This window comes from Tupaia chinensis, unplaced genomic scaffold (genome assembly GCF_000334495.1).
Source record: "Tupaia chinensis unplaced genomic scaffold, TupChi_1.0 Scaffold000527_1, whole genome shotgun sequence".
NCBI classification, from domain to species: domain Eukaryota; kingdom Metazoa; phylum Chordata; class Mammalia; order Scandentia; family Tupaiidae; genus Tupaia; species Tupaia belangeri.
The window spans coordinates 1,603,742-1,616,687 of NW_006160040.1; the positions used below are offsets into that span (position 1 = coordinate 1,603,742).

At 43.9% G+C, this 12,946-nt stretch overlaps 1 protein-coding gene across 1 annotated transcript in view; it reads right to left on the reverse strand.

The window, feature by feature from the left end:
• Positions 1-3,947: 3,947 nt before the first annotated feature.
• The window catches only part of ATG5 (autophagy related 5), a 195,388-nt gene continuing 186,389 nt past the window's right edge, over positions 3,948-12,946 (reverse strand). Inside the window, exon 8 of the mRNA XM_027775111.1 lies at positions 3,948-3,991. Within this exon, the coding sequence (XP_027630912.1) occupies positions 3,963-3,991 (29 nt within the window). The 3' untranslated portion in view covers positions 3,948-3,962. The remainder of the gene's footprint in view (positions 3,992-12,946) is intronic.

Genomic DNA, 12,946 nt, shown 5'->3' on the forward strand with positions numbered 1-12,946 from the left:
TGAGCACCTATGTGTGTGCAGCCAAAATCCCAAGGGGAGGGAGAGATGGAGGAGAAGGGATTGCAGTGTGACCATGCTCTATGGGAGGGTGCTTTCTCATGTCCCCCCACCTAGTTTCTCAAGTGAGTACAGTCACCCTTTGGCAAATTTAACAAAGCATCCTCTCCTAAAACAAATAAAAATCCCAAAATGTAGGTGAAGTGTGGTACTGACCATCTGAGCCAGAACTAGCCAATCCCTGACTGCTGGTGGGCAGCCTCTAAACCACATGTGAATGACCAGTGCTATGTGAGAAAGATGCCATTGTTTTGTTGATTTGTTTGTTTGCTACAGGGCACGTGTGCTTGCCGGAAGAGAGAGACAGAGAGACAGAAAGCAAGAAATCATGCCCCCAGGGGGGATGGCCACACCGCAATCCCTTCTCCTCCATTCTCCTCTCGGGATCTTGGGCACACACGCACACACTCCTGGCGTGAGTTTAAGCCACCAGGTCTGGGACTTGAACCACACACGGTCGACTACATGGGAGTCCAGTGACATAGCCATTAAGCTAACTGCTGGTCCTGGAAGACGCTATTGTTACTATCTGCCATGTTAATGCTATGTAATTAGCCTGTTTACTTCCTGTCTTTGGCCCCTCATTTTTGTAGATTGATTTAAGAAGACAATGGGGTTAGTTTATTGCCCAAACTTTTTAACATACCAAGACCTGAAGATCTTTTCAAATATCTTAAGCACCACCCAGGAATCAGCTTTCTAAGTGTTTGCCTTGTGCAACTGTAACTCAAGTATTGTAAAACCTACATGACCATCAAACTCCAAATACTGATTGTTCACTAAATCAAAACATCTCATTTGAACTATTCCGCTCATACATAGATCTTACAATTGATCGATTCTAGCATAGAATAAACAAACAACAACTACCACGCCAATTGTTTTTCCTAAGAGGATAATTTTTCACGCAGTGCTTAAAAGGATCATCTATTCTAGCCTCCTCTGGTTGTTGGTGACAGGAACTCCATTCAATATGACTTAGAGAATTCCAATGTAGCTTCAGGAGCGCCTGGACCTCAGTGAGCGAAGATGTCATTGTTATCTAAATGTCTCCATCTTTTGGCCTAACATCCTCAGCTGGGGATCCAGTGTGGGGGTGCTGACTCCCTCAGGCTGACTTCCTGCAGTGAAACAGACCCGCAGGGGTGGAGTCCTCCTTTACTGACAGCACAAGCAAGAAGCCCTAGAACCTTCTGGTTGCTGTGGCAGGAGGATGTGTCACTGTTGTTGTCTAGGCCCAGTTGCATACTTACCCACGGAGGCAGGGTATGAGGGTGACCCCTCAGAGACTGCTGCAGCCAACTATGGGTGGAGTGGTTCACCAAAAGAAAATCGGGGTGCTGTTTTCAAAAGAAGAGGGACAGATGCAAGGCAGGTAAAAGCAACAGATGTCTACTACCTTTTGTGTAGGAATTTAAGTCAGCATTATACCACACACACTAACAGAACAGTCTTCTAAACTGCCATTTCCGTTCCCATTCATAAAACCTTAGTTCTGTGCTCAAAACGATTGCTAAGTGACAATGCCGCTTTTATGAACTGAAAACAAATGTGATTCTCCTGCTAGTTCAAGTGTCTCCAGCTATTCAGGATGCTTATGACGGCCCTGAGAGCTACACTCCTGGGCTTGGAGAGAGCCAGGGTGGACAAAAAGGCAGAGAGCACGCGAAGCCACCCAGAGCCTCGCTTTCAAAGAGATCTGGCAAATGCCACAGGCCTGGTGTATCTTGACTTTTACCCTCACATTTGACAAATGCCTTCCGATATGCTTCTGCAACATTTAGATTTTCATGAGGAGCACAGATTACCTTGTTTTAAAAAGAAACTCCCTTAAAATGGAGAGGTAAGACACTTGTGGGACACAGATAAGGTTTATTATCTGTTGATGAGGATGTGTATGGTGGCCTCAACTGGGCTGGTCTGAGGTGTACATCATGCTGGGTGAAGTCTCTTCACAATCCAAATGATATATAGTGATCGAATGTATGAATAATAATAATAATAATAATAATAATAATAAAAGAACCCCCTTGGGGCCAGCAGGTGGCATAGTGGTTAAGGCACTGAATTCCCACACAGTCAATTATGGTTCAAGTCCCAGACCTGGTGGCTTGAAACTCACACTGGGTGCCTGTATGTGCATGCCCAAAATCCTGAGAGGAGAATGGAGGGGAGGGAATCACAGTGTGGTCATCTACCCCAGGGGGAAATTTCTCATTTCCTCTCTCTGTTTCTCTGCCCCAAAGCACGTGCCCCTAAAATCTCTCCCCCAAAAAACAAGAAAAAAGAACCCTCCAAAACTCAAAAAAAAACTATGTTGGTATGTGAGTGGGAGGATAACCACATCACTAGACGCATGTTGCACTGTCGAATACCCCAGGTCTGAATCCACGGTCAAAGCATGTCAGCTGGTAAACTGGCAGTGCCGGGAAGATGCGCATGGTGGGCAGAGCCCTCTGGAACCTACACACCCTGTGTTCTCTGGGCCTTTGCAGGTCCCCTGACCCTGGTATCCCACATGAAAAAACTCACCTGAGCTTGCACCTCTCCTCACCTTCTGGGGACTCCCTAGGAGGACATTCTTGTTCTCCAAACCCTGTTTGTCTCCTGCTCCTGTCCCAGTTAGCACCTCATAATTTGTCTCCTTATTGCCATTGCCAAGGCCCCTCAGGTTTCCTACAGCACAGTGACTACAGGTGACAGTTTAACAGCATGGGCTGAGAGGACTCTGGCATGACATAAGGGGATCTCAGAGCAGAAAACAAACTTCAAGTGGATATCAACTCCCCTACAGGCCACCGGTCTTCTTCATCGCCGCTTCTTTTTTTTTCTTTTTTTTTTTTTTCTAGCTCTCTCTCACTGAAGTACTGGCCTTGCACCATGTGGCCAGGGTAGATCATCCCTTATCTAGCCTTATGCTTTATGACTTAAAACAAAAATAAAACAACCAAAAAAAAAGCCCTTATGCTATGATTTGAGTACATTCTCCCAAAATTCACACAATGCCATTTTGCTGTGATGGGAGGAAGAACGTGAAGCCTTACTCTGACAATGGGGTTAAGAAGCGGGGCCTTTAGAAGGTGACTGGAATTGAGGCCATGAGGGTGGGGCCCCATGATAGAATCCTGGTGGGTTTATAAGGAGAGGGACTGAGACAGACACACAGACATACACACATGTGTTCTTGCTCTGCGCTCTCCGTGGGATGCCCTGCTGCCTCAGGACTCTGCAGAAAGACCCACTGAGAAGACCCTCACTGGGCATGTGTCCTTGACCTTGGCTCTCCAGAACCATGGACTGAATGAACCTCTCTCCTGACACATCACTCAGTTTTAGGTATTCAGCTGTTAGCAATAGAGCATACTAAACAGAAGGCCAGAATCATTCACAAACCCTGAAATGGAAGTTTCTTGGGTTGGTCATGTAGCCTAGTGGTTCAGAGAGTTGGATCCCACATGGTCAAGTGTGGTTCAAATCCCAACCCCAGTAACTTGAAAAACACACTGTGTGTGTGTGTGTCTGTGTGTGTGTGTGTGTGTGTGTGTGTGCGCGCACGCATGCCCCAAATTCCGACAAAATGGTGAAATGGAGAAGGGATTGTAGTGTGACCATGTGCCACTGGTGAGTGCTTTCTTCCTCTGTCTCTGCTTGGTGAGCACACAGGCCCCCTGGCAATATATATATTTTTTTTTTTTAAAAAAGGAAGTTTCTCAGTTTCAACCACATTAGGGTCCATGTTCAACTTTCAGTATAGGAAAAACGCTGATGGCAACTTTGAAAATAAGATTTTTTGACACTCCAAGATGAAGACGAAGAAAGTCTGCCTGTAGGTGGCAACGCATCAAAAGCTCATTCTTGGTCCTGGGTGACAAGTAAGCATCTTGATATGATTGTGATGGGCCATGTCACAGAGAGGACACACACTGACCCCATGCTGAAAAAAAAAAAAAAAATCAGTGGCTTAGTAGAGATTGAGAGAGATTGAAATTAATTTCAGTTCAGGAGAAGAAAAAAATAACTATGTGGTTTAGCTGATCAGAGGGCTAGTACAGGCCAGCAAGGGCTCTATCTGCAAGGGCTGATGCTACTGTAGCAGAGGTAACTGCTGTGATCAGATTGAACCACATGCAGGGAGACATTGGTCCTTGTCCAGGTAAAGGCATGTGGTGGCATTGGGGGTCTACGAATCCCATTGAAAGATCCTGGGGTGCGTACTTTAAAACTGAGAATTGAGTTGAGTAACGATGACACATAGTTCAAATAGTTCAAGGATTTAAACCTTTCTCTGAGATGTCTCCACTGAGCAGAATTTGGTGAAAGTTACAGGGATGCAGTGTTTAGTGCAACAGCTGAATATTTGAGAGCTTCTATTTGTTTTACGATGCCAGAGTGTGCATGTGCTCACCAGAGAGAGAGAGAGAGACACAGAGAGACAGAGAGACAGAGAGAGAGAGAGAGAGAGAGAGGCAGAAAGCATCCCCCAGTGGCGTGCAGTCACACTGTAATCTCTTCTCCATTTTTTCATCCTGTTGGAATTTGGGGCATGCTCACACACACTCCCAGCATGCTTTCAAGCACTGGGGCCAGGTTTTGAATCATGGTGAGATCCACCTCCCTTTAGCCACTAGGCTATAGGGCCAGCCCTTGAGAGCTTGCTGCATTTGGAATGGCTGCAAACAGCAGGTACTGCTTGGATCCCAGGCCTGGATGCAGAGTCAGCATGCTCCCCAGCATTCTCCCTTGCATGGGGGCTGGCATAATATGTTCTCACCGTCCCTTTCTACTCCAGAAGAATGAGCCATGCAGGTAGAGATATATGATGATGTGTCCAAGGGTGGCACACCCATTGTTCACACAAGCTTAGCACCTGGGCCCATGACACTTGTAGGGGCCTATGCAACTGTTTTCACTTTTTCTGGAATAAAAAAAAATGAAATTTTTAGTGCCCATGATAATCCATTACATTTTTGGTCAAAGAGAAAAAACTGTTGACGTATTTAAAATGTTTCTTTTAGGGTCAGGCACACATGCATGCATGCCAAAATCCCCAGAGGAGACTGGAGAAGGGACTGCAGTGTGGCCATCTCTTCTGGAGGGTGATGTGTCACTTCCCCTCCCTCTCTGTCTCTTTCCAGCGAGTACATGAGCATATCTAAAAAAAAAAAAAAAAAAAAGGAAAGAAAGAAAGGAAGAAAGAAAGAACTTTTTATGTTGATACTGTCATGATAGGAGAGACCTGTGGAATCAACAGTTGCCAGTGTCCCTGAAGGCCTGAATGTGCCTGTGGCCCTGGTCCCTAGGGAGGCCCAGCTACATTGCTGCCCTGGCTCACATGGGGATCAGGTGCAGCTACGCACTGTTACAACCTGAACGCCTCACCTACCCAGGTATGATGCTTTCTTCCTACTCACCCGGTGGATCTGGAGATGGTCTTTGACTATTTCAACAATGATAGACATTCTCCATGTCAGAGGCAACTGACCGGACTCAGCTAATAGAAAGAAAACAGAAGCCCTATTTCCCCAAATACATTTCCCTTCTCTTTGTCTTCCTCTGAAACACCGCAAGGCCACCAGCCGCTGAACACAGCCTTTGCTATTTGGGAACACGGAACTGCAATTGCTCACGGTACCTCTGAAGTGGGCTCCGCAGTCCTAACACCTCCCAGTCCCTTACTCCCACCTCCCTGCCTGGCTCTAATGTCTAGGCTGGAGCAAAGCCAGTGGTTTGTGTAGCCCTGTCCTCATGGATCCCGCCTCACAGGAGACCACAATGTCACACTCTGTAGGTTCTCAGATGCTCCCATGCTGTTGCGCTGCAAATATCTTTGGAAATGATGTCCCCAGGCTACAGGACAGGATGAGAAATAAAATGTTTACATAGTCTTCGGGTAAATTAGCAAGGATAACTTAGGAAGAAATCTCTGAATGCCACATACTCTTCTACCTTTCCCCAGTATTATTCTTCTCCCTCTCAGGATGGGCGTACCCAACATGTTCTTTGATGGTGTGCAATTGTATTCTTCATTGTGGCAAAATCATTGTAATGTGAATCATTTTAGTCATTTATAAGCGTACAGTTCAGTTGTATTACATATACTCACAATGTTGGGTGAAGATCACGTTATCAATACCCAGGACTGTTCTGTCATCCCCAACAAAAGCTCTGCACCCCTTAAACAATAACATTTCCTCCCTTCTTTCGCTATCCTTTGGTAACCACCATTCTATTTCCTGTCTGTATGAATTGGCCTCCTCTATAACTGTCATGCATGAAATCATGTAGTAGCTGTCCCTTTGTGTCTAGCTTATTACACTAAGCATAATATTTTCCAGGTCTATCTGTAGATGTATCAGAACTTTATTCTTTTTTATGGGTGAATACTATTCCACTGTATGGATAAACCACATTTTGTTTATCCATTCACCTGTTAATGAACACTTGGGTGGCTTCATTTTGACTATTGTGAATAATGCTCCTATGAACCATGATGTACAAATATCTGTTCAAGTCTCTGCTTTTGACAATATATATATATACACATATATATATATATATATATATGCAGAACTGCTGGTCATACAGTCATTCTATGTATGACCTTTTAAGAAACTGCCAGTTTGTAATTGTGGTTTTTTTTCTGTATGCATGATGGAGCACATGCACAGAGAGCAGGGTAAGGAGAGAGAGTGAGAGAAGCACTGTCCCCAGGGCCTGGTCACATGCAACCTCCCTTCCTACCATCCTCCATTCTGTTGGCTATTGGGCACTCATGCACATGCCTGTGTTTCAAGTTGAGCAGGCCAGGGATTTGAACCACTGCTGCCATGTGGAATCCAGCTTCTCCAGAGCAGTGTGTTACTGTTGTGCCATGCAGCTGGCCTATGGTTGTGTTTTGATGGAAACGCTGAGCAGTTAGTGTTCTTGGGTGGAGATGGCTGGAATGTTTGAACTGGCAGCTGAGATGAGTAATGGTTGCAGCTTGACATCAGGCCAAGTTACCAGAGAAAAGCATGGCTACACCTCAGGCCCTTCTCTGCCTACGGCACTGACTAGCCACCCTGATACTTTTCTGTCAGGGCAATTGTCACATGGACAGAAACCAGAAAATCATTTGAACAGAATTACTCACTATCTTACCCTCTGACCAAGGGAACACAACATGGGTTGGCCAACATCCAGGAAAGGGAAATGGTTTCATTAGACTGAACTCTTTCTTAATGCCATTCATTTGTATTTTTAAAAAATTACAAAATATATAATAGACTAAGAAAGGATATATAAACATCATTAACTTTTTAAAAATTAATATCATTGCATTCACCACTCGGCTTGAAAAATAGAAACTTGCTAAGAAATAAACCAGGCACAAAAAGAGAAATACCACATATTCTTACTGCATATGGAAGTTAAAAAAAAAAAAGAGTTGATCTCTGGGGCCAGCAGGTGGTGTGGTGGTTAAGGCATTAGACTCCTACATGGCTGATTATGGTTCGAGTCCCAGACCTAGTGACTTGCTTTCTCACTTTCCCTCTCTCTCTCTCTGTCTCTTTCTGGTGAAATTTAAAAATAATAATTATAATAAAATAAAAATTTAAAAATCCTTTAAAAATATAATTGACCTTATAAAAGAAGAGACTAGAGCAGTGTTTATTAGAAACTAGGAAAAGTATGGGGGCAGAGGGATAGAGAGATGTTGGTTAATGGACACAAAATTGCAATTAGGAATACATGTTCATGCTCTATAGTACAGTAGGACGACTATGGTTAATCATTATATAAAATTCATGACATAAGAATTTAAATGCTCCCAACACAAACAACAAATGTTTGAGGTTATAGATCGTCAATTACTCCGATGTGATCATTATACATTGTATTCATGTGCTAAAAAACTACACTATACTTCATAAATATTTATAATTATGTCAATTAAAAATTTACAAAAAGAGTTTGTGAAGGATTGGTATTAATTTTTCTTCAACATTTTTTCTTAGAATATCCTAATTTCCTTCCTGAAGCAAAAAAAAAAAAAGAGAGAGAAAAAGAAAAAGAAGCTTACTAACACATGTGAAGATCTGCATATCTCTTCCTAATCATAGTTTCCTTCTCCACCTCACATGTAATCATTGTCCTCAATTTAGTCTTTCTTTATAGTTTTATCATATATATATGTCATATTGATATATATATATGTCTAATATAGCATATTGTCCTATTTTCCACATTTCTGAATTTCATACAAATAAAACCACCTGGTATGTATTTTTCTGTGATGTGGTTTTTTTTCATGAATCATATTTTTGAGATGCATCTATACTGAAATGTGTAGCTGTGGTTTATTCATTTTCATTAATGTGTTGTGGGTTCCATTTTACAAGTACTCTAAATGTATTGACCGAGTTTACTGAAGATGGCCTCTTTTGGTTACTTCTCAGGTTCATTCTAATCGTATTTTTCCCCCTCATGGGAACTGGCACTACATGATTTTAGTTGTTTTCCTATGTTTCTAGGCTTTTTCTTCAGATGAACACGAGGGAACAGGTACCATGTCTCCTTTCTTACGGTGGGTGAAGGAACACGGGAGTGGTCCTATGGTCCTACCGCATCCTTGATGAGCAGCACCTCTCTGACCCAGCAGCCAGCCGCACCTGCACTCACACTCTCACCCTTCCCTAGGACTGACTGTGCCAGATGCAGATACTTGGCTCAAACTGGGCCAATCAGATGCTCTCCCTTGAGTATTTTAGACTCCCCACAAAAGGGAGTCACCTCTGTTTCTTTGATACAGTGGAAATTTGTGACGCTTTTGCTATGTGAGGAGGGGGAGGGGGTGAGGGGGAAGGCTCATGTATGAATGAGAGGAATGAAGATGACGGATAGGTCTTTATGGTAGGGATGGGAACAAGAGTATTAGAAAGCCTTCTAAGACTCTGAACCTCATTTACATCCATAAGATCCGCTTGCCCAGTCTCTCATTTGGCTTACATTTGTTTCAGTTTTTGTTTGTTTGTTTGTTTGTTTTTACGTGTAATCTAAGATCCTGAGTTATCTACTCAAGTTTCTTCTTCCTATCCATTTACCAATAGAAGAACTTCCTTCAGGGCTGTCCTGGGACACCCGTAGTACAATGAGGTAAATTCTTTCCCTCCCTAACCAGAGATAGTAACCTCTCCATTTCCAGAGGCAGAAGGCTCCAGAGAGTTGAGACAATGGAGTGAATATTCAGCTGTTTAGAGTTGCTATGCTAGGTTATCACCAATATATTAATATCACCAAGATAGTAAGTGCTGCTTCATTTTCTCGGCAAGTTATTTCACCAGCTTTTAGAAAAGACTGAAGAATTCTGCTCTTAACTTGATACCCCCTCCCCATTATCCTCAGGTGATTGGGAGGGTAACCACGAATAGACGAATTTTATAGATAATTCCCTTAAGCTTTATCAAAACCTCATCCAAACTCTTATCTTGGCCAGTAGCTTCCTCGCTGCCTTTTACCAGAGCTGTTCACAAGAAGCAAATGGACTGTGACAAGCAGAGCATTTTAACTCCTTTTAGTTCCTTCATACACCTCTAGTGGAGATGCTAAAGAACATGACCAGGAAAAACGACAGGTGTCAGAAGGGCAAAGAGAAGAAACAAGTCCGAAGGTTTTGAGTGCTTGCTAAATAGCTCCCAGAAGTGACTCAAAAAAGTGGTGGTGGTGGGGTGCTTTAGGGACATGTATCACTGAAAAATACGGAAAAAAAAAATGATACTTTTTCAAAGTTTAGAACTTTGTGTTTACAAGAAAACATACTCCAAGTATTTGTCACTCTGAAACTGAGGCCCTCATTAAATGGAAGTGAAGCACACTTTCCTCCTAGGTTCAGTTAAAATATTTTGTCAGGGGCCAGCCTGTGGTGTGGTGGTTAAAGTGGCTAGATCCTATGTGGTTTGAGTCCTAGACCCGGGGGCTTAAGAAACATGCCAGGTGCATGTGTATACATGCCCCAAATCCCAAAAGAATGGAAGAGAAATGGTTGTGGCCTAAACATGCCCCATGGGGGATGCTGTTCCACTTTGTCTCTGTCTCTCTCCAATGAGCACACACACTTTACAGCAAATTAAAAGGGGGAGAAAAGAAAAAGAAAAGAAAAGAGGGAAAAGGGCAAGGTAGTGGCATGGTGGTTATGTGCCACGGTGGTTATGTGGCTAAGGTAACTGGATCCTAGGTGGCCAATTGTGTGGTTAAAGTCCTAGACCTAACGGGTTGAAAAACACACTGGACGCATGTGCATGCATGCCCAAATACTTAAAAAGGAGGAAAAAATGAAAGAGAAAGGATTGAAGTAAGGTCATCCACCATGGGGAGTACTTTCTTACTTTTCCCTCTCTGTCTCTTTCTTCCAAGCACATGCACCCACTAGAAAAAACGAACATTTTTTAATAAAAAAAAAGGGAAAAAAAATTCAGTTGCTTAAGCTCAGCCAACTGAATCAGTTAATCCTTTGTTGGGATCTTTCAAATGTCACATTTCAAACTTGCTCTCGGACACTGTTAAGTATTCATTGCGAGACCTCCGATTTGGAGGGTGAGAGCAGGACGGAAGATCGCAAGCAGAGGGCGACGCTGGTGTCTCATTCGTGGAAACACGCTGCTGGCATGCTTTGGTTTGAGCTTTTGATGAACAGAAAATGCGAAATCCTTTTTGTGAAATACTGACACAGCATTTCTGGTTTCAAAGGAAGCTGTACAAAAAAGACCAACAGAAATCCTACAAAATGAGACCACCTTAAAATCAACTTTATTGGCTAAATGGGATTAAGCTAGACTTGTCTTTTAAAAAGAATAAACCAGGGAAAAAAATGAGTCTCTGCTGCATGGTGCCCACTTCTGTCTAAACAGCTCTGAAGTCCAGATGCAAGCTGTCACTGGAGCATCTCTGGAGAGAGCGTGGGAAGTTAAAAGTCAGTGTTTTTGATTAATTAATAATCATCCTCAGCTGTGTTGGCAAATGATAAAAACAAATCGTCTGCCTTTAAAGTAAGGGTGGAAGATGTGTGCTTACCCAGCACAGAGTGGGAAGGAGACACAGCCCTGTTGACCTGGTCTGCCCTTGACTGGCCTGGGGGTGGCTCAACAAAGACGTTGTGAGCCTCTTACCCTGTAAAATCACGATTAGGAAGTCATAACCACAGCCGGGCAGTCTATCGTGGAGGGAGGTAAAGGCAGCCAGGGTAAAGGAATAGCCCAAAGGACTATTTTATGGCTACCGAGTTGTCCTCAAGAACAACCCAGCTAAGCATGAGTAGGAATAACTGTTTCTCCGTTATCTGTCATTGTGAAAGTCATCCGAGCTGGAGCCAGGAAACTGCAGCTGAGTGTGTGTGTGTGAGAGAGAGAGAGAGTGTGTGTGTGTGTAATGCGAAGAGGTGGAGTTTAACTGATAAATGTGCCACCTGTGAGCACGATGACTCAGTGTCATTCTTTCTCGAGCTGCTCTGGCACAGCTGAGTGCCCTCTCTCCCTCCTGGGCTGTAGTTCTCTAGCCATGCTTCTCTTATAGGACTTGCCCTGTCATGTTTAGTATTAAGTCATTATTGTCTCCTCAAATGCAGTGACCTCGGCCTTTCTGGCAGCACCTGGTACAGAGTATCGGTAGAGCAGACAGCAACATGTCTTAAAGACTGGGGAGAATGAGGGAGGCTGGACCGATGGGTGGGCCTGTTGTTCAGTATGAAGGTTCTATATTCCCCAGTGGCTGTGACAGTCAGTTTTCTTTTCTGTTCCCAGTGCAAGAGCCATAGCACAGGCACCGATTAACTTCTGCCTACCCTGCTCTCAGTCTGCAAATAAACCCCATGTCCCAGCTGCCTTCACTGGACTCCATCCCACACACTCAGTGCACCTTCATTCTTGCCTGTCCCAGCCTCCAAATTTCTGTGGCTCTTAACCCTAACCCCAACCCCAATTCCCATCCTGACCGTATTCCTTGTCAAATAACCCAAACATACTACGCTAAGATTGAAGAGCTTCACACTGTGGATCAGAGTATGTTTCCATCCTAACTCACACGTCCCTGATAAAGCCAAATTCCTACTGTTTCTCTAACTTGCTCTTAATTTCTTATCTTTATCCCTGAAATAAAACCCTACTAAGCCTTCAAGCTCATGGCAAATCCACCTCTTTCATGATGTTTTGTTGTTGTTTGTTTGTTTTCGTTTTTGCCACATGGGGCGTGCACTTGCTGGAGAGAAGAGAGACAGTGAGAAGTAAAGTGAGACATCATCTCCCAACATAAATGGGGATGGTCACGCCACAATCCCATTTCCTCCATTCTCCTCCTGGGATTTTGGGTGCGCACACACACACACACACACACACACACACACACACGCGTGCCTAGAGTGATGTTGAAGCTGCTAGGTCCTGAACTTGATCTGAGGTCACCCATGTGAGAGTCCAGCACTTTAACCAGCACACCACCTGCTGGCCCCTTTTATGATGTTTTTATTTACCTAGTAAACACAGTTCCCCTTCTCTGCCCTTTCCCTGGCATTCTGCTCCATGTCTTCTCCTCCCTTTGTATAAGGCTCTTCATGTGCTGGGCTAATAACCTGATTAGAATTCCCCTGAGAGCAGGAAGGCCACGTTTGTCTTTACCTCAGAGGCGCAACCCCTCTTGCTGCTGAAGTACATGTAGAGTAATCTCAGGGCCAGCTTTCCTCCTGCTGGGAAGCTGCAACATGACAGTGAACAGTGCGGCTCCTGTAGCCCCTAGTCTAAACCGTGGTGCCAGGGCACCATGGAGAAATACAAAACTCCAACATAATGAAGCAGTCATCTCTGTTACTTTTCAGAAATGTAGTGGCTTAACATAACACTCACTTAGTAGCGCACAGGTGTGT